This window comes from Mauremys reevesii, linkage group 2 (genome assembly GCF_016161935.1).
Source record: "Mauremys reevesii isolate NIE-2019 linkage group 2, ASM1616193v1, whole genome shotgun sequence".
In the NCBI taxonomy this organism is placed as follows: Eukaryota; Metazoa; Chordata; order Testudines; family Geoemydidae; genus Mauremys; species Mauremys reevesii.
Window position 1 is genome coordinate 284,971,048 of NC_052624.1, and position 22,700 is coordinate 284,993,747.

Sequence of the window (22,700 nt, forward strand, 5' to 3'; positions counted from 1 at the left end):
TTCATAGAATATGTAAGTTGTGCTGTCCCTGGTGTCTTGGCCAAATTCCACAAATTAAATGAGAAAAAAATGGGGCTTGTGCCCTTTTTATGACGGGCAAAGAAGCAATGGTAGGTTTCTTCCCCAGAAGGGGCCACAAGGAGGGGCTGGGGGTGGAGAAGAACCTGGTAGTTGGAGAATTACTGAAGTGATGCGATCAAAGGAGCAGGAGAGGGAAATGTGAACGGGGAGGGGAAAAGGACTTTTGGTCAGACTGTTTACAACACCTACAGGACCACAATGAGTCAACAGCACTTGGGAGGAAGGAAGCCTTTGCCCGGAGTTCAACATTCCCATGTCTTCAAGCAAGGTGTGGGAGCTCAGTGTGCATCCCTGGAGGCCAGCAAGTCCTCTGCAAAACCAGGGGAGCAGAGTTGATATTTCTGGTTTAAAAATTTAAGATTTTTTTTTTTAAAGAAGCACAAGGCTAATTAGCCGCCTTTGGCAGATCTCCTGTCGTGTCTGGTGGATAAATTATTCTTCCGTGTTCTAGTCTGTAGTGTAGTGATCCTGTGTGCTGTTAAGCAGTGGCATTTGGTCCTCACGGAGATGGCTGCATTTCAGTGCTGGCCAAAGTAATCCTTGTATTAGCGTTTGTAGTACTTTAGGATCTATATAAATGCAAAGTACTTTTTTTTTTTAAAGCTGGTCTTCAATATTAAGGGATTAGTTCCAGCCCTTGGGAATTTTGGGGCATTTCACCTCCATTTCTGTAATGAAGGCAAGAGAATTCTGCAGACTCCGTATCCCGGAGATCTGCACCATTTCAAGGTTAAATATTACAGTGTGACTAGCACTGCTTGGCCCTGATGCAGTTCACTGTGTCCACTGTCAACTGGCGTGGCACACCCACACACAGCACTCACTCCCCCCCACACACACACACACCATTGCTGAGCCGATGCACTCAAGAGCCCAGCCTTCATTTCCTGCACAGCCACTCAGAAAAGTGGCCTAGCAGCCGGTGTATGGCTGGCAGCAGAATAATGCGCACACTTTGTTTCTATTATAAATTTATACCCAGTAATAAATTAAGTTACTATTATAAAGTAATATGATCTTATCTTTTGTTTCCAGTGCTTTGGTTGGTACTTTGTGCTCCTGAGGCTTAGTCCAGCTCCTGCTTACAGCTGGCTCCATCCTGGCCTAGGATCTACACACATGGCTGCTCAGCAGAGCTTGCTGGAAGGGAGCTTGTGACATCACCAGTGGCAGCACCCTCAGCCTCCCACAGCTGCTCCCCCATTCCATCCCAGATCTATGGCTGTGGGTTTCCTGTCCCCGCAAAGGCAGGAAGTCTGAACATGAATAACTTGTGATCTTTAGGAGAAACCACTGCGGGAAATCGCCCTGCTCTAGTCATGATTCTGCACTGGGTATATTTTACAGAACTGTTTAGCAAAATAAAAAGTTTAAAGGAGATTAAACATTTCTTCACTTCTACAAAAAAATAAGGGACAACCCTGGCCATGGACCATGTGTACCCTAATGGCCTCTGCATTCTCCCTGTCCTAATCTGTATCACCTGATTGGAGCGCCTGCTGGGAAGTGTCAATACAGGAGCTGCTTCCATGAAATAGCAACAAGGATTACTGAGAACTGGCCAAGCCTTCATTTTAAATGTGCTGCAAAACAGGCTGATTTACTACAAGAGTTTTGCTGTAACCCCACATCTCACCACCACCAAACACAGATTTTACATTATAGCTTCAGTTAGTCTGCAGATTTCATGCAAGTTTCTTAGCTGATATTTTTTTCTTAGAGTTTTTTAGATAGAGTTAGATGGAGCTATTGTGCAAAGTTAAAACATTTTTAAAAACAGCAGATCTTAAAACAGAGTGAACAAAGCAGAGAAACACGTGGGGGGGGGAGCTTTTCCAGAAAGCAATAGCTGCAGAGAAGAAGGTCTTTGCACCACCAGTGTCCCAAATGTGTTGAGGAAGTTGGTGCTAGATGAGCGGAAGGAGTGAGGGAAGAGAAGACGAGACATAAGGCACAGACAGAAGGGCTGTGAGATCGACTGAATCAAGTCTAGGAAGTATATTCAAGTGAAGGGTATTATCAGGTTAAAAATCATATTTAAAAATAAATGAGTCTCCCTTGTGTTACCAACCAGAGATCACTGAGACAAACTATTATCAATTCTCATTTTATTTTGACCATCATTGGTACTAGAGCAGCACCAGCAGACCCAACCAAAATCATGGCCCCACGGTTCTATGCACTGTGCAGATATGTAATAATAAAGGCTACGATTTTGTCATGAATAAAAGTCATGGACCGGTCACAGGCAATAAAGAAAAATTCACTAGCCGTGACCTGTCCATGACTTTTACTAAAAATATCTGTGACAACATGGGGATCAGCGATCCCCACACCACCGGCAGCAGGACAGCTGAGCAGCGGCTGGGAGCTGCAGGGCCGCCACCACCTGCAGCAGCTAGAGGCTACAGGGAAACCCGCACCGTCCACGGGGGCTGAGAGCTCAGGGGTTCCCTGCTGCCCGCGGAGGCCGGGAGCTTGGGGTTCTCCTGCTGCCCGCAGCTCCACAGGCCCCTGCCGCCTGTGGGGGTAACCCCCACCACCTATGGTAGCTGGGAGCTGCGGGTTTCCCCCGCCACCCACAGCACCAGGGCCCCCATCACCCGTGGCAGCAGTGAACTTCAGGGGTTCCCCCACTGCCTTTGGCAGCCCCCACAGCTCCTGGCCCCAGCAGGTGCTGGAGGACCCTGCAGCTCCCAACCACCACAGGCTGAAGTCACGGAGGTCACTGGAAGTCACGGATTCCGTAATAAGCGTAATAACTTAGTAATAAGTGACAGTCCCCACCCCAAAGAACTTACAAGCTAAACAGGCAAGACAGAAAAGGATGGGAGGGGGAGGAAAAAGTCAAAGTGACTTCCCCCAGATGGCACAGGAAGTCAGCTACGATAACAGAACGCAGGTTTCCTGAGTTCCAATCTAGTGCCTTATACACTGGACCATGCTGCCTCTTTATGCCGTTTGTTTACTTCCAGCATGTCACCCATTTTGGACAATGAAATTTGACTCTCCAGTTTCCCTTTCAGGGTTTGCATGCCCTAGAACACAGATGTAATGTTTGGGTTGCAAATGCAGCAGGGATACATTTGACAAGAGTCTTTGCCTTGGTATTTCTTGCAGTTTTTTAATTAAAGGGATCGTGGTAGCGTGGCTACTAGTCTCGGCTTTTGTAAAGCTCATTTTTACCAAAACCTAAACTCGGGGGACAAATCTGATCTGACAGCATGGCATGAAAACCAAGGAGGATCACACTGAACTGGATGATGGAATTACTGTCACCCATAAGATTCTTCAATTCGATCACAGCCTATTTTAGATTCTTTCATTTCCAAAATTGGTACTGAACAGACCATATGGATAGACACAAAAATGCCAGATACAAGGCACATTTGATACTGTATATATTCTGAAATGTTTACAGTGCAAGATATGTACAGTATGCTCCAATACTATTACTGCACTTTTGTTTTAAATATTGTTTAAGTTTTCTACATATATAGCTTTAGTTTCTACGCTATTTTGAAGAGGTCGTTACTGTAAAGAAAGGATCGGACGTCACTCAACAGATGGAAGAGGGACCATTGTGATGCCATGAAAGACTTAGACTGGGGTTCGCAAGGAGGCCAGAGGGAGCTGGTTGCCAAACTTTCCGACCACGTCTACATTAGAAAGGGTTTGCTGGCATAGTTATAGTGGCAAATCCTCCTACAGTGGAGAGACAGCTTATACCAGAAAGAGTTCTTTTGCCAGCACAGCTTATACCAGTTCCCCAAGCAAAATAAGGCATACTGGGAAAAGGGCTTTTTCAACAGGATAAATACTTCTACACTAGGGCTAACCTACCTAGCACTGCTAGCAAGCAAAACTTTTAAGTGTAGATGACCAGGTCTCACTGACTTTCAAGAACTTAAAATCTAAGCCAGATGCTCTCAAAGTGCCAAGTTACATAGTCATGGAGTTGTGGAGTCACTAGGGCCCTGGATGAGATAGACGGCAGAGTTATTGTTCCAGACTCTGCAGCCACAGGCAGATGACACTACATCAAGTTAACACTTGGGTCATATTTTTTCCATAACCCTCAGGAGTGGACAATTTTTTTAAATGACTTGTCAGAGTCTGGAGCACAGTTCTACTGCACAAGGGTGAATTCCACAACACCATGGAATTGCAGATTACACAGGGCCCTGCACAGAGCTACCATGACTACTAAATAAGTATGAACCCTTGTGAAGTGTGAATATATACCATGGTTAGTGATGACCACATCTCCTATTTCCTATTTATTAGTTGTATTAGGTAGCCTGGGTCCCACTGTGCCGGACTCTGTACAGACATATAGACAAAAATGGTCCCTGCCCCAAAAGCTGACAATCCAGAGACAAAACGCAACCGGTGGGTGAAACAAGCCAGCAAGGAGGCAGGATGAAGTTACAACTATACAAACTTGTGCACAAGTATTTTGTGTGCGTAGTTCTGAGTAGCAGCAGTAGTCGCAGCTCAGCTGTCTAGAACTGCTTATGAGCTCATTCTAAAGCAAGCGTGTAGAGGGAGCCATCGGCCATTAGAAATCCATACAAATACGCAGTAAGGCAGCACACGTCTGTCTCTAGCATTCCCCCCTCTCTTCCACAAATCAGCTTCAGGTTGTGTTTCAAATTTCTTCCTTCAGACCCTTTTGTTTCCGCCTCTTCTCCACCTGATCCCTGAGCCTACGTTTCTAGCTCCCCTTTTGATCTCACTCTCTCCACATTTTAGGGTGACAAAGGAAGAAGGTTGATGTGCTTCCAAGGTCCTCCCTATTTTCTCCTTTTACCCCATCCAGGTCCTACAAGCGAATCCCCGCCCTCAGAGAGGATGGATGGATGGATTTAGCTACTGTTGCTGTTCTGTCAGAGACAGAGGAAGTCCTAGACAGGACATAAGAGGTACGTATCCTTCCCATAGGGGCAGAGTGCTTTACCAGGCCTTGCCAGCACAGGAAGTGAAGGACCCAGCTCAGTCCACAAAATCTGCCACTAGACTCTTCTGCTTGAGTGCCCTGTGCCCAATCTCCCTCAGCTCTTCACTCCCCCTTCTGTTTGTCACCACTTATTTCCCATCTCCTCTCTGTCCCAAGTATAAACCCCACAAAGGAATTTTCCTTTAAAGGATTTTATACCCAGGACAACATAAGAAATTACTGGGAGTATTAACAGTCACCAAGGCTGTATCAACACACACGTTCACCAGGCTAGGCTGCTCTGAGAGATACCTTCATTCCAGTCCTTCCCACAAACATGCTTCCTCATGGTCCACAAAAAGTGAGATTATAATTTTTTTTAAATAAGCTGTGATTACTAAATCATCCCTCTCTGGATTTCCCAGTTGGCCCCATCCTTTGAGTCTCTCACACTGGGCTCCCAGAGGCAAGGACTGGCTATTTTTGGATCTTGCACAGCACTGAGCATATTGTGAACGCTAAACAAATAATCACCACATCAAACCCTACACATCTTGCCCATCATTCCAACAGCCTCCTCAAATGCCCGTAAGAGCAAATGAGCTTTACAGAGTGTTCACAAACCCAGGCTATACGGGTCCCAAGCAGGAGCCAGTTCCAGAGTCAAGTCCCTTCTGGGGAACGTCTTGCCAGCAGTCCCCTCCCATCTAAACTGGTTATATCATGCAGGGAGAGAGGTTGCTGTTCAGGTCACTGCCTCCCAAACCACTTAGGGCGTTCACAGCTTAGCACAGCACTTTGTTCTCCACTCGGAGGCTTACCGGCAGCTGGGACTGAGCCCAGGGAATGGTATAATAAGCAAAGCACCACATTCTACAATAGTTTCAGTTTCTCAACAACATCATGCAATGCCATTACAGCAATCTAATTGAGGTGACAAGTGCTTGGATAACTGAAGCAAAGCCCATAGTGGAAAGGACAAGGTGCACGCTTGTAGCAAAGCAGAGATAAAAAGTTTGCACCGCGATCAATGCATCGGCGATCAATTTAGCGGGTCTAGTGAAGACCCGCTAAATCGACTGCAGATTGCTCTCCCATTGACTCCTGTACTCCACTGAATCGAGGGGAGTTAACTGGAGAGTGTCTCCCATCGACATCGCGTGGTGTGGACCCTGCGGTAAGCAGATCCAAGCTACATTGATTTGAGTTATGCTATTCATGTAACTCAAATTGCGTACCTTAGGGTACGTCTATACTACCCGCCGAATCGGTGGGTATTGTTAGATGTATTGGGGATCAATCTATTGCGTCTCATCTAGACATGATAAATCGATCCCCGAATCAACGCCTGTACTCGACCTCGGCAAGAGGAGTCGACGGGGGAGCCGCGGTGGTGGACTCACACCGTGAGGACGGCCAGGTAAGTCAAACTAAGATACTTCAACTTCAGCTATGCAAATAGCGTAGCTGAAGTTGCGTATCTTAGTTTGAACCCCCGGCTAGTGTAGCCCAGGCCTTAGATTGAATTTCCTCTGTAGCGTAGACAAGGCCTAAGAGTAACATAGGACTTCACACCACCTAGGCTGACACCCTGGCCTCACAGATAATAGGAATTTTGTCACTGACTTCAGCAAAGCCAGAATTTCACTCCCAGATTGCAAAATTCTTAACAACATCAGACCAACAAAATGATGGTCTCACACTCCGTCAAACAAGGGCACCAACATAATTTGGACTGAGCCTCAGCAAAGCTCCAACTCATATAGATACTGGGCCAGGTCAGTGGTGATGAAACAGAGCTAGATACCAGCATATTGACTACACCCCTCCCTACCTTCCCAATGGCTTGATATATCTGTTGAGCAGGAGGGGATAAAATAGGCCCTTAAGATAACCTCCAGAGAGGGCTCTTAGGGGCAGAGGAACAATCACCAAACACTATCCTGCGGCAACCACAGTCTGAGGAGAGCATACGGAGCCTTTCCTCTCAAACAGGGCTCAGGTCAGTAATGGGCAGGAGCTGCTGCCCCGTCAGATGGCAATTTAGTGGCCTGAGTCCAGTCCTGGGGGCAGAGAGGCGAAGGTCTGAGCAGGCCACAGAGATAGGGTTGCCAATTTTGGTTGGACGTAATCCTGGACGTTTCATCACATGACATAATCTTTAATTTAAGATTAATCGTTAATTCCTGGGGACTCCAGGACAATCCTGGATGGTTGGCAACCCCACACAGAGACCAAGCCACTAGAGGTCAGCCGTCCAGCTGGCAGCACAATGTAGGGAAGCTACACCTATTATATGGACAGAGCGCGTCAGCCTCCAGGCCGGCTGAGCCAGCAGTTTTCCTTCGTGTGAAGTTTAATGCAAAAAGCCACAAAGCCCCTTTTCTGTTCCTTCACTAGAGCCTGTAACCGAGTCCTGAAGAGATTCAGCTGGTTAACATCATTTCTATTTTTAGCCAGTCTGCCTTTTCATTTGAGGACCATACTGTGTCATTATCTAGTCAGGCCAGAGGGAGGGGCAGAGCCAGACAGTGCATCCCCTCTTTCACTTGGGAACTGTGCTGCGAGAGGAGGGGAAAAAATATGTTGTTGTAAATTGCTTAATCCCAATGGAGAGTAAGAGCGTTAAGAGGGAATCCATTTGTTCACTTGTCAATAGCAAGTGGAAGAGAGTTCCTGACAAGCACGGCGAGGTGGCTAAGCCATCCATTCCATGTTTCTAGCCTTTGTAGTTGTGAAGGGAACCTCCAAATTTGACCTGATGCAGTGTTGTCTGTCTGAGTCTGCAAACAGCTCCAGGGCCTCTGGTGCTGCTGGAGCTCTCCCAAGCGGAGAGAGAATTAAGAAATTAACATGAGGCAGAACCCTGTGGGCAGCAGTGAAAGTGACAGGACTCTCAGCACATTCACTCTGCTGTTGCTTGAGTAACCAACGAACAGCAGCAAAAGCAGGAACTGAGGAGGACCCGTCTGCCAACCCCACAAATAAAGGAGGCTGAGAGAGGAATATGGTAAGGTAGCGAAGAGGCAACTCCCAGCAAACCACCTCCAGCCAAGAGGGGAAGGGTGGGAAGGGTAAACTCCTTCACCCTTTCAAAAGCCAGAAACGGGCAAGGGGAATGCTTCTAATGAACAGAAGCCTGCTAGCCAGAGGCTGATACAAGACACAGAGGAGGGTCCCAGGAACTGCTCCCTTCATCATTCTCAGCAGCTGGGGTGACTGGCTTCTTAGCAGGGCATTGCCTCAGGACATGATGGGTTGGGACACGCCTTTCACAGCTGTTGCTAAATGAAGGCTGTATGTTTCTAGTCATGTGATTCACTAATCTCATCTGTACAGCTGAATAATTTACATAAGCACTAAGGGAAAGGACCTGTCACCTGTGACTAGTGCAAATAGCAGCCCAGATTAATCCTCAGGCTCCAGGTGTCTAGTAATCCCTCCATTAGGCAAGCAGTTTGTACATTTTTGTATTCACTAGTGATGCTAAAGATACATACTGTAGTTAATTATAGGTCACTGTTCAGTCAATACTCCTTTTAACACCGTTAGCTCATCTTCAGCTGACAACGTCATGTCCAGCAGAGAACCAAAAGCAATGTCGTCCGTGGAGTTTGCAAAGGTTTGTTCATTTTCTCATGTCATTTCGCTAATGCTGAATCGACTCTCAATACTGTATAGAGCTCAAGCAGCTGCCCATTATTTAATGGCTCCGTTAACCACCAGGCCCAAGATTTTGTTAGAACTCTAGTCAAAAAGTTCTCAGGAAACTAAAATTAACAAGAACTGGGATTCGACAGAAATCAGTTTAAAAAAAGGCAAATCAAAGTCTGTGATTTACGGAATATAATTCTGATGCGTCTGTGGCAGCAGCTGAACACACCTCGACCCATTTTCTCTTTCTAAACCCTCAACCTGCTGGGCTTCTCTCTCACCAGGCCCGTGTTAAATATTGGTGAGACTTGCAACACTACCTGCCCTTTAACCATGACCACCCAACTGCAAGAGACAGAGATGAGCTTTGCCTCATTAAATCCAGCTGCTTCCTGGCACCAAACCTCCTTGCTAGGTCAAACTCTGTAGCTACTTGTGCCCTTTGCACCATTCTGTATATGGAAGAGGCACTAGAGGGAAAATCCTGCATTTGCAGAAGCAGGTGGAGCAGATATGACTTAATAAATCAGAGACGTTAGAGATTGAAGAGACCTATGACCTCTTCCCCATCCCCCCGCCCTTTGCCAACTTCGCCCAGTCACGTCTCTCCTTTGGTGCATCAAGCCTATAAATTGAATGTCAAAAAAACCACAGGCAAATTTCACCTTGTGGCCTGGGACACGCGTTCTTCACAGTACCAGGAAACAAAGCCAGCTCTCCCCAGCTTTCCTCTGGACCTGACGTTTCCCTTGGAGGCTGTGCGTCACCGACTGACGCCCACCAAGGAGTTTAGCTCTGTCTTGCAGGCTGCAGTGCACCGCACGAGAAAAGGGAGCCTCAGGGGACCAACAACATGGGGCAAAGATTTGGGGCAACAAAGTACAGCCCCCTCCGAAGTAATGTCAGGCAGCTCCGCATTTGGTACAGTGACTCCTGTTAAGGATGGAGCCGGTACTCCTCTGCCATTCCTTCCTAGCGCCTCCTGCTAGCCAGAGCGGGCACTGGAGGAGCTGTGCAGGTGTTTTGCTGGTCTGCATTTGCCACCATTTTAAAACAAAATGTTAAGGGAGCCTGAGGTGAACCCAGAAGAGCTAGAAATGCTGGAGGGGTGGGAGTGACCGGTGACATCGAGTGCTTTCTGGTGTAGCCGCTTTCCCCCCGATGCCATTCAGATGAGCAAAGGCACCCAGGCCCCTCTGCTCTCCCTGCTCAATGGCAGCCGAGGGCACGCAGTGAGTCACAGGACAGTGCCCAGGCAGGCGGCAGTGATTTCAAACAAGGGATTAGTGTAAACAGAACAAGGTGTTCTGTAGGTGCACTGAAAGCAGACTGCTGTCACGGAACCATCGCCTTTCAGCACGCTGCCCGGCATTTCTTTATCCTTTGTGTTATTTAAATCAAGTCTGATGGTGTCCAAATGCCACCTTTCCATCCTGGGTTGTTTGCCTCCCTCCACCCGACAAAGAATTACCCTATCCCACAAAGTGGGGAAGGGTGAATGTGGCCCCACAGCCTATCGTGGGAGCCCTGCCCAGAGCCAGGCGGGTTATCAAAGACATTAAGCATATAGGGATGGGCAGCGTTATCTACATGCTCTATGGAATGGGGAAATGGGATTTCCCTGCAACAAGAGAAGGTGACCCACTACCAGAGCCCAAACTCGTCAGGGCCCGACGCGATGAGTAAATAGTCTGCAGCCTTCAATAAAATCACTCAGCTCTTCCTCCAGTGGAAAGAAGCCCACATCAAAAGATCATCCCACAATGGGCCCTTTCTTGCTTAGGAGCGAGTTGATCTTTCCAGCCCCTAGGTCTAAGCAGAGGCAGTGATGCAGCTGCTTACCACACACGACCTATGGAGTCCAACCCTAGAGGCCTTCAGATTCCATTGCTGGTCCCATCATTTCTGAACAACAATTTCTGCTTGAAGGTATTTTTTAAAATGAAGCCTCCCAAGTCTTATGGGGACACCCGCAATCCCCCACCACCATCCTGCACCCCTCAGACATAGTGCCTATGCCCCCACCCCCACCTCTTACACCCAGTCTGGGAGTACCTGGCCCTTCCTACCTTCCTCCACATCATTGCGAGATGCTGCCTCCAGCAGCTTGATGCTCTCCGGAAACAGCACTCGCTTCTCCTTGCTGCTGTTTTTCTTCCTCTTTTCCGCTCTGGCCTTCTTGCCGTGAGCCTCCTTTTCAAACTGTGCCCATTTCTTCAGCTGCTGCGTCCGGCGCTTCTGTGCATGCTTCAGCCGCTCCTGGGTGCTCATCCTGGCCACTGCTGGCATCTCAGCCAGCAGCTCCAGGTGCTCCGCCATGGCTGCTGCAGGGAAGGGAACACAGACTGCTCCTCGCTGAGGTCTCGATTCCAGACACAGGAGCCCCAAGGTGCTGGGAAGAAAGCCCAGGCGTGAATAGAAGAGAGACGTGAGGATCCCTGCCTCCAGAGGGCATCACCTGCACCACTTCAAATGGTGCAAACTTGTCTTATACCTGGATCCTGGCTGCTTTCTGGGGCTCTGCCACCCCCTCTGGAGATAGAGGGTTCTGCTCCATAACCACCCCTCTCTCTGCAGTTCTCCCTGAGTGGTCTGATGATCTTCCCAGGCCTCAAACACCCAGGGCCTTTCCCATGAGTCGGGAGTCAGCAATCTTTCCAGAAAAAACACTCACCATGCAAACCAGCGACCAAGTACCGTGCACTGTGCCATCGGTGAGAAAGGCTCCCGCTCCTACCCCCTCAGCCCAGCAAACAGCCACGCAGGGACAAAGAGCAGCAGCAACAGACTCTTCGTTCATTGGGTTTAGGATCTTTGCAGCCTCTTTTCACCTACGCACCGTTTCCGAGGAGGCCCAAAGAGACCCGTAAAATGCTCTCTCGGCCCGGCCTCAGCGGTTTCAAAGGTAAAGGTAGGTAATTAAATTAAGGACCGCGGAGATATAGCCATCCAGACAGCCACCTCCAAGGTCTGAGCTAGCCCGTCAGTTCTCTGTCCACACTGCTCTTTGGGAGCAGACAGAAGGCTTGGGGGGTTAAGCTGGGAAATCTGTGTCTCTCCCCAGAGCAGCACGACTGTTCAGTCCTGTATTAAGTTAGTGGGGTGCCACTCCACTTGAGCCTTGACACCCCAGCAATTCATAGTGCAGAGGAAGGCTGGACGGATTCTCAGGCACACTCACGGTGGGAATTATTACAAAGTTATTTTGTCTGTCACCAAGTCCATGCTCGGAGGCTGATTCCTTGGCTAACGTCCTCCCTTTTGCCTCCTGTGTTCATGAAGCAAGGGCCGTGGGGGGCAAACAAGGGGAAAATGTACTGATGCCTTAGCTGCAGCTGCCCTCATTCCAAGCAGCTCCTCCCCGTACCGGGAACCGACAGGTTGTTCCAGAAAGCTGTCTATGGCTGCTGTGTCCTCCCCACAGAGATCATTCAAAGCTGCCCAACGGAAGAGAGAAACACCAGTGAATATTTAGTGCCCATTGCCACCATAAACCAGCAGCCCCCGAAGGACCGAGATCAAATATCAGGCAGAAGAAATGGGAGGAAAAGGCAGATCCACACACCCCTCTGTGTCACCGTATCCACAGCACTGTACAATCCTGTTACAGCCGTTGCAGGGAGAAATCCCTTCTGCATTCGTTTCTTCCATGTGATCTCCAGTCTTTGCCACTTCCAGGTGCTCAGTGAACTTTGAGAACATGGATCCGCATTGTCAGAGGGAGAATCCCTCACTCCACATCCCCTGGTGCTCTGCAAGTTACCGTGCTTCCCGTACAGCCGCTTGAAAGCCCTCCAAGAGGAAGCGGTCTGTTTGCACTTCCCCTCCCCGGGGTGGACAGAAAGGAGAGCGGCACAGGAGCTGGATCTCTAAACCTCGGATTGCATCCTGGCAGCCCCTGCAAGTGCTCAGGCAGCCTTGCTGGACTAGCTGGCAACTCCTCCCTCCCTGCAGTCAGTCACGGTGACACTTGAAAGCTGGGCTGAGCTTCCCGCTATCCTCGGGCACGCACGCCCGGAGAGTGGAGCTTCAGGAGTCCTGCAAAGAAAAGAACAAGGAAAAAACCAGAGGGGGGGTTAGGGCACTGCTGAGGGGAGAGAGCCTGCCCTCCCTACAAGACTCTGACCCCTCTCTGCACCCCACCCGATGCTGTTTTTGCCCTCTGTTAATCCAGGATTAACCTACAATCAAAGTTTAAGCAAATTACCCAGAGCTTTGCCAGTAGCAATTGAAAGCTTCTTTCTCCCTCACTGAAGCTGCCCGCCCCGGCCAAGCCTGCAGAGCACACCTTCCTGCCAGCCGCATTCCGGCAGAGCTGCCAAGGCTTGGAAACTCGCAGAGGGTGCTGCTCGGGTAGGCTGCCATTCAGAGCACCAAGAGGAAGAAAATAGAAGTTTCCTCTAGGAACAGAGCTGCACTGAGTTAGCTGATTACAGAGGTGTCTGACCCCCAAAGGGTGAGCCACAGAGACATGGCCGCTCCATCTGCCAAGCACAGGATTTCATTGTCTCAGACTTTATTTGAAGAATGTTCTGCAGTTCAAAGCAGTAACCGTAGCCACCCCACCAGGAAAGCTCCTGTGTAACAGCCTAGCATGGAAACAAACCCTTTCCTTCTCCTTGAAGGGTCACTAGGCCCTGCCAACAAGGGACAGATTATTTACTTACCTGAGGACATGAAGTTTCCAGAATTGGCCCAGGCCTATTATTAATGAATCAGAGAAGGGAAGAAACTTACTAGGTCTAAAGTGTACCTCTGGGGCCAGGGCAGGACTGCTCCCTGGCTCTCTTAGCAGTCCCAGTCTAGCTGTGAACAGCACCACACACTTTGCCCTTCGGAGAGCCCCAAAACACTGCTAGCCTCTTTGTTCTCTATTTGTACAGCCCCTAGCACAATGGGGGCCTGATCCATGACTGGGGCTCCTTGATGCCATGCTAATACACTTAATAATGCAAGGTGGGTTAGAATTATTATCCCCATTTTACCAATGAGTAAACTGAGGCACAGAAGTGTCCAAGGTCACAACCAGTCTGTAACAGACCTGGGAAGGGAACCCAGGTGACCCAACTTCTAGTCTTCTACTACAACCACAAGGTCACCTTTTCTCCCACCCACCACTTCCCATGGGAGAACACTGCACAACTGAAATCACACAGTGGGGTGGTCTCGAATATTCACCAGCCTTTTTCCAGTGTATTCTGGGTATCGGCCATTCACGACAGATCAACAGTGAGAGCAAAACCTGAGCTACACACCACGCACTCAGCCAGTCAACAAGAGTCACAGAAACATAGAAACTGCCAAACTGGACAGACCAGGGTCCATCTAGCCCAGTAACCCATCTCGGACAGTGGCCAGCACCAGATGCTTCAGAGGAAGGTGTAAAAACCCCACAGTAGTAGAGGTGGAATAATCTACCCCCTATTAAGTCTCACCATGGTCTCTCTTAGTTAAAGACTGGTTTAAGCCCAGAAGCAGGAGGCTGAGCGTGTCGGGCGCACCCATTTTTCCAAACCGCCCCCTCATTGGCCAGGGCCCCGGGGCCCCGTTGGCCCACTGGCTAATCTGCCTCTGCTAGCAGTGCAGACAGTATTCCAGATGAGGTCACACCACTGATTTACATCATTGGGCAAGAGACCCAAAAGCAGATACTGGCAGCTGCATAAAGCAGCACCTCTGTTACAACACTTACTCACAAGAACTTCACAGCAGCAGAAACCAGAACACTGCAGCCACTGGGATTTGTTTCAGAACAGGTTCAGCTTGCTTCCTGAAGGGATCAGCCTGATCCATGAGTCTGGTCAAAATGTGTGTCTGCACAGCAGGACTAGTGGAAAAACGGGGCTCCCAAACAGGAGGAACTAAATCAGAACAGCTCAGGAGAAATGCCATATATAGCACGACAAACAAGAATTCCTGTGACACCCATAATCTCCCTCCAAAAGCCAAAATCACTAAGGGAAAACAAACAGGAATGTGCTTAGTTGGTCCTTAAGGCTCACATTCACTGGGGAGTGGGGGAGAAGGATGAAGAATTTCACCACAGTTCTGAACTTCATTAAACATTTTTAGGTTTAGCTTAAACCTTTGGCACCGAGAGCAGACATATGTTGACAAGGAAAATGCACTAGGCAGATGCCAATTAAAGAGACAAAAACCTGAATTTTGCATTAAGACACATTATAGCTTACCACCATAAGAACAAAACCAGGGCTCTACCCTATTTTCTGTGGTACCCACAACACCGATCCAGGCTGCCAGACAACAGAAGAGGCAGGGATGCAGCATGTATGGTCCTAACAGAAGATAATACACTACTTTTTTCAAAAGACCTTTCTAGAATAGGACTGTTGTGGCTAGAATGGTTGCTCTAAGTGTAGCACTGTGTAGTGACAAAATGTGCCAGAATCTAATCTCAATTCCACTGGTGTAAATCCAAAATAATTTCCCAGACATCAGTGGAGTTACTCTACATTTACTCTGGTGGAACTCCTGAAATCAGAATCAGATACAGTGATCTCACATTTCATACAGCACCTTTCCTTCAGAAGCATCTCAAAGATTTTTACCAAATATACAGAAGTTATTTTGTCCAACACTGAAATACAGCCACCTTTGAGATGAAATGCAGCAGCTGTTTAACAGCAGCCCAAAGATACACACCAGTTTAGGAGTGGAGTGTCCATTAAAACCACAGTGGAGGAAGCCGGGGCAGAATGTAACTTCCAAATTGGAAGGTGCCCAGGATTGCAAGCAAGGAGGAGTTGGGTCCTTGTCGAAAGGCAGCACAGGACTCCCAACATTGTGATGGGTGTTAGTTCAATCCTGACTCAGAAGAATGTTGAATCACCAACACCATTTCCTGCAGCACCTGGATGTCTCCTCTAACCAGTGACCTAAACAGGCTTAGTTTAGGAGCAGGGATGCCGGAACCGGGGGGGAGAGCATGGCCCCCCCCTTTTTCTGTGCCATAAGGGCAAGCGATGGCAGGGGAGAGGGGGCAGAGAAGAACAAGCAGGGGGTGAGGTCTTGGGGGGGGAAAGAGGTGGAACAGGAGCGGGGCCTCGGGGGAAGAGACGGTGCGAGGCCAGGGGCATGGTGAGAAGGGGTGGTGTGGGGGCACAGCTTGGGGGGCAGGGCCATGGTTCGGGCACCTGTACCCCCCCACACACACCTTTAGGGCACGTCCACCACTCCTGTTTAGGAGATGGATGAGATCACAGCCTGATGGAGCAAACAGCATATTCCTGAAGACTGGATGAGATCACAGCCTGATGGAGCAAACAGCATATTCCTGAAGACTATGTAGAGTTCCATGAAAACCTGCTCTCCAGTCGAGGGCAAATACACAGGATTACTGGATTATTTTGTATATTTAAGAGATCTGATCCCCATTGGTTCAGTTGTTTAATAAGATTAACTGCCACGGGACAATTTTTTAACCTGGGGACTCAGAGTATGGATTGGTCATGGCAAACTATAATTTTTGCATACATTTAAAAACAGTGGCACCCTCAGCTCACAGGCATTCCTGCATGCGTGTACTGTTTTCACCTTCACACACCCTGTCTACCGTTGTTCTATTAATGTAGACTGTAAACTCCTCTGGGCAGGGATTCCACCTTGTGATTTCCTTGTTTTGTAAAGCATCGCTCACATCTTTGGTGTCAGTCATAAATAATAATAAGGCTAAAGGTTTCAGAGTGAAAGCCGTGTTAGTCTGTATCAGCAAAAAGAAGAGGAGTCCTTGTGGCACTTTAGAGACTAACACATTCATTTGGGCATAAGCTTTCATGGGCTGAAACCCACTTCATCGGATGCGTGCAGTGGAAAATACAGTAGGAAGATAGATATATATACACACACAGAGAACATGAAAAAATGGGTTTTGTCATACCAACTCTAACGAGACTAATCAATTAAGGTGGGCTATTATCAGCAAGAGGAAAAAAAACTTTTGTAGTGATAATCAGGATGGCCCATTTCCAACAGTTGACAAGAAGGTGTGAGTAACAGTAGGGGGAAAAATAGCATGGGGAAATAGTTACTTTGTGTAATGACCCACCCACTCACAGTCTTTATTCAAGCCTAATTTAACGGTGTCCAGTTTGCAAATTAATTTCAATTCAGCAGTTTCTCGTTGGAGTCTGTTTTTGAAGGTTTTTGTTGGAGTACTGCGACTTTTAGGTCTGTAATTGAGTGACCAGGGAGGTTGACGTGTTCTCCGACTGGTTTTTGAATGTTATAATTCTTGATGTCTGTTCATCTACCTCAGTCATTTCTTGCCACACCGCAGAGCTACTTCAGTCCTGCACAACCACACACACTTGCCAGAGTACCTCAATCCAGCCCCCTTAGTATTCCAGTCTTGGGAGCTCCAGACCTCTGCCAAAGTCTTCCTGACACAGCCGGGTCAAGCCAATTTGGGACATCCTGCCAAACCTTTCAATGGCCTCCGACCCCAAAGGCCAAGATTCAATGCATCGCTTTCTTTCCCCACACTTGACCCAAACTGCTGGTCATACCTGCTGACTGGGGGCTGCGGAGGAGATAGCCTTCAGTCAGGGAAAGAGAAGCAGGTGATGTGTTTTGTGGAAGGCGTTATGGGAATGGTGGATGGCTGAAAAACAAGGAGTGGGCACTGGGGAGTCTACTGCACGCCCCTGCCAGGAGCAGGGCTTTGACAAAGTAGGAGAGCCTGTTTTCTGGCCAGCTCAGCCTCCCTCCTGTAGAAACTTTCAGTTGAGGGGTGGAGGAATCTTTCATTCTACACTGGGACAAGCAGTACAAAAACAAACCAAAAAGACCCAGATTTTTCACAGGAGGAAAAATTCTGAAAAATTCCAGAGAACAACTGCAGAATTTTTCAGCCTGGCCCCAGCTGCCCAACTCCCTGGGCTGCTGCCTCCTGGGGTTGCCTGCTCAGAAAGGGTTCCATCAGAACATTTGTAACCAGCTTTGGTAGGAGATATTTTAATTCCCTAGAGCGCTCAAGTTATTACCACTGACCTCTTAGTCAGCATAAAGCAGCACCACGTGGCACTGGAGCCTGGGCACTTGCATTTCTACCTGTGCCTACTGAGGGGTCAGCGCCTGGACCCAGGAGTCCCCATAGCAGCAGGTGCCACACTGAGCAGGCAGCAGCGCCAGTTACTTGTATCCAGGTCAGACGGCCAGTTGGACCAATTTCTGTGGGGTGGTTTCATGCTGTGGGTAAACATTCGCTAGGGATTAGATTGAGACCAAATTCATTTCACTTGTGGCCAAAGTCTCTTTATCTTTAAGACTGTGTATACAAAGCAAATGCAGCAAGGGCAATATTACATGAACTGCTGTAGTGCCTGCCTTCTTAAAGAGCCAGATCCTATTTGCAATTCTGCCACTGACTCACTGCATAACGTTGGCCACTTAGCCTCCCCATCTGTAAGCTGGGAATAATGCGGCTCACCCACCTCTGTGGAGTGGTCCGAGATCTGCAGATGAGAAGTGCAGAATAACTGAGCCATACAGATGTCTGCTGAAATGTGCAGACCCAGGAACACTCAAGCATTCAGCACCAGGCTGAGGGACTGGGAGGGCGTGGGGGGAGGGAGTTTTCTGATGTCTGTGAAACCCCTCAAGTTTGCATTGTCCCCAAACTTTCACTCTTGAGGTCAGCTTCTCCTCTTGACACTCCAGACAGCAACATGGCTCTGCCCGTATCCATATCAGGGAACCACCCCAGGGCCTAACACCTGGTAAATCTGCAGCAGAAGAAAAGCAGCAGCAATTGCAATTGGTGATGAGTTCCAGTGTGACTCACATTCAGTCCTACCAGGTCAAAGAAACTCAGCACAATGCAAGGCCTCGGAAGAGGGGAACAGAAATCCTGAGGCCCTTTCTGGTTGGGTGCTTTTCCTTCCCATGGTGGAACAAGGCCACAGTGCTAAATACTCCGGCAGAAAACATTTTTATAAGATCTCATAAAACATTACTGAAGGGTCTGCATTATGTGCAAGCCACAGACGAAGGCCATGTCTACACTTACAAGCTGTACTGATACATCTGTGCCACTGTGGGAGCGCCTGCGTAGCCGCATTATGCCGACGCAGGGCTGCCCGGGGGGGGAGGGCAGGCCTCAGGCCCCCACAAGAATACAGGATTCTATAGTATTGCAACTTTTTTTATGGAAGGGGCCCCCAAAATTGCTTTGCCCCAGGCCCCCTGAATCCTCTGGGTGGCCCTGTGCCAACGGGAGCAATCTCGCCTGTCAACATCATAAAACCAGCTCAATGAGCGGCAGCAGCTATGTCAGCAGGAGAGCATCTCCCAACAACATAGTGCTGTGCACACAAGCGCTTATGCCGGGGGGGGGGGGATTCACACCCCCGAGCAACAAAAGTTTTGTCACCATAAGTGCTAGTGTAGACATGGCCTAACGCAAACCTGCCCTCTGGACAACTGAATCACTGTTATAAGTCTTTGGCTACCATCCAGCCTCCAGCCTTCACCATGATTTACAAGCACCAACTTCTAAACTACTGAGGTCCAAATAAATCCAGTCATTTCTTATGTTATAACTGTTCCAGCCCAAAGCTTTAGTGACACTAGGGGGTCACAAGTACCAGGTGATCATCACCCTTTGTGAGAGACCCCACTGCCTAACCCAAGAAGGACATTAGGAAAATCTCCCTCTCATGGCAGATAAATCAGCTGTTTGAGGTGCCAAACAAGTGAATTTGTCAAGCCCCAAAAAGTAACCCACAGGCTTCTTAAACATACTTTTTTTACCCAAATGGACAACACAAAAATACATTATTCCCACAAAGGCTACAAACAATAACCCACACTCGGGATATCTGCCCCTGCCCCCACCAGTGACAAAAGAGAATTCTAACTTCACCCATCTCTGGCCTCCAAGATCACTTGTCTGACGGGGATCTAACTGTTCCCACTGAATTCTGAGGCCAAACCAAAACGGACTAGGAACATCTAACTCTGTATTCATTCCCCTGCACGGACTCCAGGACATACTTTCTAGAATTAGCTTTGGAAAACTAAAATAGTCTCTGAAACGTCTAAACCAAACAATGGTAAAAGCTGCTGCTTAAGATACCACAGCTACAGTGGCAGGTCTATAGCCAGCTGGTGGTTAAGGAGAGGACTTGGACCTGTCATGTGGCTGGCTGAGTTGACCCCATGAGGAACCGCTTTTCATCACAGATTTTGAGCCTGGGACATTTACGAGCAGCTGCCTGTGTTAAAGCATCAGAACCGTGGGTGGGTTGGACACTGTTATAGGGATTAATCAGGGCTCTGAAGGGAAAGTGACCTGAAACCAGCCCTGCAGCATATGAAACGTTGTCCTCCACTACCACACCACGTACCATCTGGTCATCACCAAGTCCTTGTGGGAAACAAATGTACAAGGCTTGGCGGCCCATACCCCGGTTGGGGTGACGGGCATGAATGATGAATGAATGATGGCTCTCAGATCCAAACGGTAGGAGAGGAGTATTCAGTAGTTTGGAAAGCTTGGAAACAAGAGACACAGACCACATCAGTATCTGGGCAGCAAAGAAATCTGCTTGACAAAGGAGATGCTTCACTTTCTGCAATTTCTGGGGAAAGACACCTTCTGTCCACAATTCCCATCAAGACAGCTCTTTTGCAAACAACATTTGAGTTATATTTTGTATGAAGTAGGAGCGTTTTTGAGGCAGTATTCCCTCAGAACTCTCCAATTCCCATAGCACTGGTGACACTGTCCCTGGATAGCTGATGATGGGCACTTCGCTGCCAGAAAAATAACACATTAGGGTTCCACAGGGATCTGTTGTGTCCGCTGTTATTTAACATCTTTATTAATTACCTGGTTGTAGAAACAGAGCAGACTGATCACATCTGCAGATGACACACAGCTCGGGGGGGAGGTTACAAACACTTTGGAGGATAGAGTTCAAATCCAAAGAGAACTTGATAAACTGGAGAACTGGGCTAGACAACAAAAGGAAATTCACCAAAGACAAATGTGAGGTGCTGCACTTAGGGAAGAAAACCCAAATACTCAAATACAGAACGGGGGAAAACTGGCTTGGCAGCAGCACTGCTGAGAAGGATCTGGGGGTTGTGGTGGATCACAGCCTCGACATGAGTCATCAATGTGATGCTGTTGCAAAAAAAGCAAATGCAGTTCTGGGTTGCATTAACAGAGGCACAGCGTGCACGTCACGGGAGGTGATAGTACCGCTCTACTCGGCGCTGGTTAGGCCTCAGCTGGTGTTCTATGTCCAGTTTTGGTCACCGCCATATAGAAAGGATGTAGAGAAACTGGAAAGGATCCAGAGCAGAGCGACAAAGAATTTCAAAGGGCTGGATCACAAGCCAGATAAGTAAAAGCTGAAGGAACTGGATATGTTTAGTTTGGAAGAAAGGAGATTAAGGGGGGACATGATAGCGGTCTTCAAATACTTGAAAGGCTGCCATAAAAAAGATGGAGAAAAGTTGTTCTTGTCCTGGCCTCTGTGGCAAGAGAGAAGCAATGGGTTCAAACTACAGTACAGCAGATTTAGATGAAATCTCAGAAAAACTTCCTAACTGTAAGAACACTAGGAGAATGGAACAAACTGTCTAGGGAGGTCTTGGAAGCACCTTCACTGGAGGTTTTCAAAAGGAGGCTGGAGCCATCTGTCTTAGATGGTTTAGACACAACAAATCCTGCATCTTGACAGGGGTTAGACTAGATGTCCCTTGCAGTCCCTTCAAAGCCTATGGTTCTATGATTCTAAGATACAGAGAAGAGCTGAGTGAGTGGTCCTGAAGGGATTGATTTATAAGAGCTGAATCTGTCTAGCTTGGCTATCTGAGGACAAAAATCTAAAAGGTGTAGCCCAAGGAGGGATAATTTAGAGCAGGCCTGCACAACATATGGCCCGTGGACCCTCACTGTGCGGCCCGCGAGGGGATTCTAAATCCCCCGCACACGGCGCTCTGCGGGCACCCCAGAGCCCTTTGAATCCCGTCCGCAGCTGGGAATCAAAAGGCTCTGGGCTGCCGGCAGCCGCGGGGAGCGCAGAGCCCTTTAAATCCCAGCTGCGGCCAGGAATGAAAGGGCTCTGGGTTGCCCGCAGCCGCGGGGAGCCCAGAGCCCTTTAAATCTCAGCCGGGGCCGGGAGTCAGAGGACTCTGGGATAGGATAACGGGCTTAGTCAATAGGTCAATTAAGTGCCACACTGGTAAATAGTACAATGGGTCAATGATATGATATAACCTTTTTCCAGAGGGTATGGCTGGAGAGTCTTGCCCGCATGCTCGGGGTTCAGCTGACCGCCATATTTGGGGTCGGGAAGGAATTTTCCTCCAGGGAAGATTGGCAGTGGCCCTGGAGGTTTTTCGCCTTCCTCCGAAGCATGGGGCAGGGGTCGCTTGCTAAAGGAGTGGGTGGATCGGCTTATGTGGCCTGCATCTAGCAGGAGGTCAGACTAGATGATCATAATGGTCCCTTCTGATCTTGAATTCTATGATTCTATGAAATCCCAGCCGCGGGGAGTCAAAGGGCTCTGGGCTGCCCACAGAGATTCCCAGCCACAGCTGGGATTTAAAGGGCTCAGGGCTCCCCACGGCTGCGGGCAGCCCAGAGCCGATTGAATCCCGGCACGCGGCCGCTGTTTCCCCCTCCCCGGACCCCTGCCCCAACTGCCCCCCAGAACCCCACCCCCTATCTAAATGTCGCTGCTCCTTGTCCCCCGATTGCCCCCTCCCAAGACCCCAGCCCCTATCTAAGCCTCCCTTCTCCTTGTCCCCAACTGCCCCCTCCTGAGACCCCCCCAACTTTCCCTCAGGACCCCACCCCCTACCTGTCCCTTGATAAACCCCTGGGACTCCCATGCCTATCCTACTGCTGCCTGTCCCCTGACTGCCCCCCTGAACCTCCGCCCCAACCAACCACCCCTGCTCCCTGTCCCTTGACTGCCCCTGGAACTCCCTACCCCTTCTCCAACCCCCAGCCCCCTTACTGTGCCACTCAGACCAGCGTGTCTGGCTCCAC

General features: G+C 48.9%; 1 protein-coding gene across 1 annotated transcript in view; it reads right to left on the bottom strand.

Moving 5' to 3' along the window:
• PPP1R16A (protein phosphatase 1 regulatory subunit 16A) overlaps positions 1-22,700 on the bottom strand; it is an 86,376-nt gene that overhangs the window by 37,391 nt on the left and 26,285 nt on the right. Inside the window, exons 3-4 of the mRNA XM_039523442.1 lie at positions 11,349-12,712; positions 10,744-11,066 (exon numbers count right to left, since the gene is read on the bottom strand). Coding sequence (XP_039379376.1) covers positions 10,744-11,066; positions 11,349-11,386 — 361 coding nt within the window. The 5' untranslated portion in view covers positions 11,387-12,712. The remainder of the gene's footprint in view (positions 1-10,743; positions 11,067-11,348; positions 12,713-22,700) is intronic.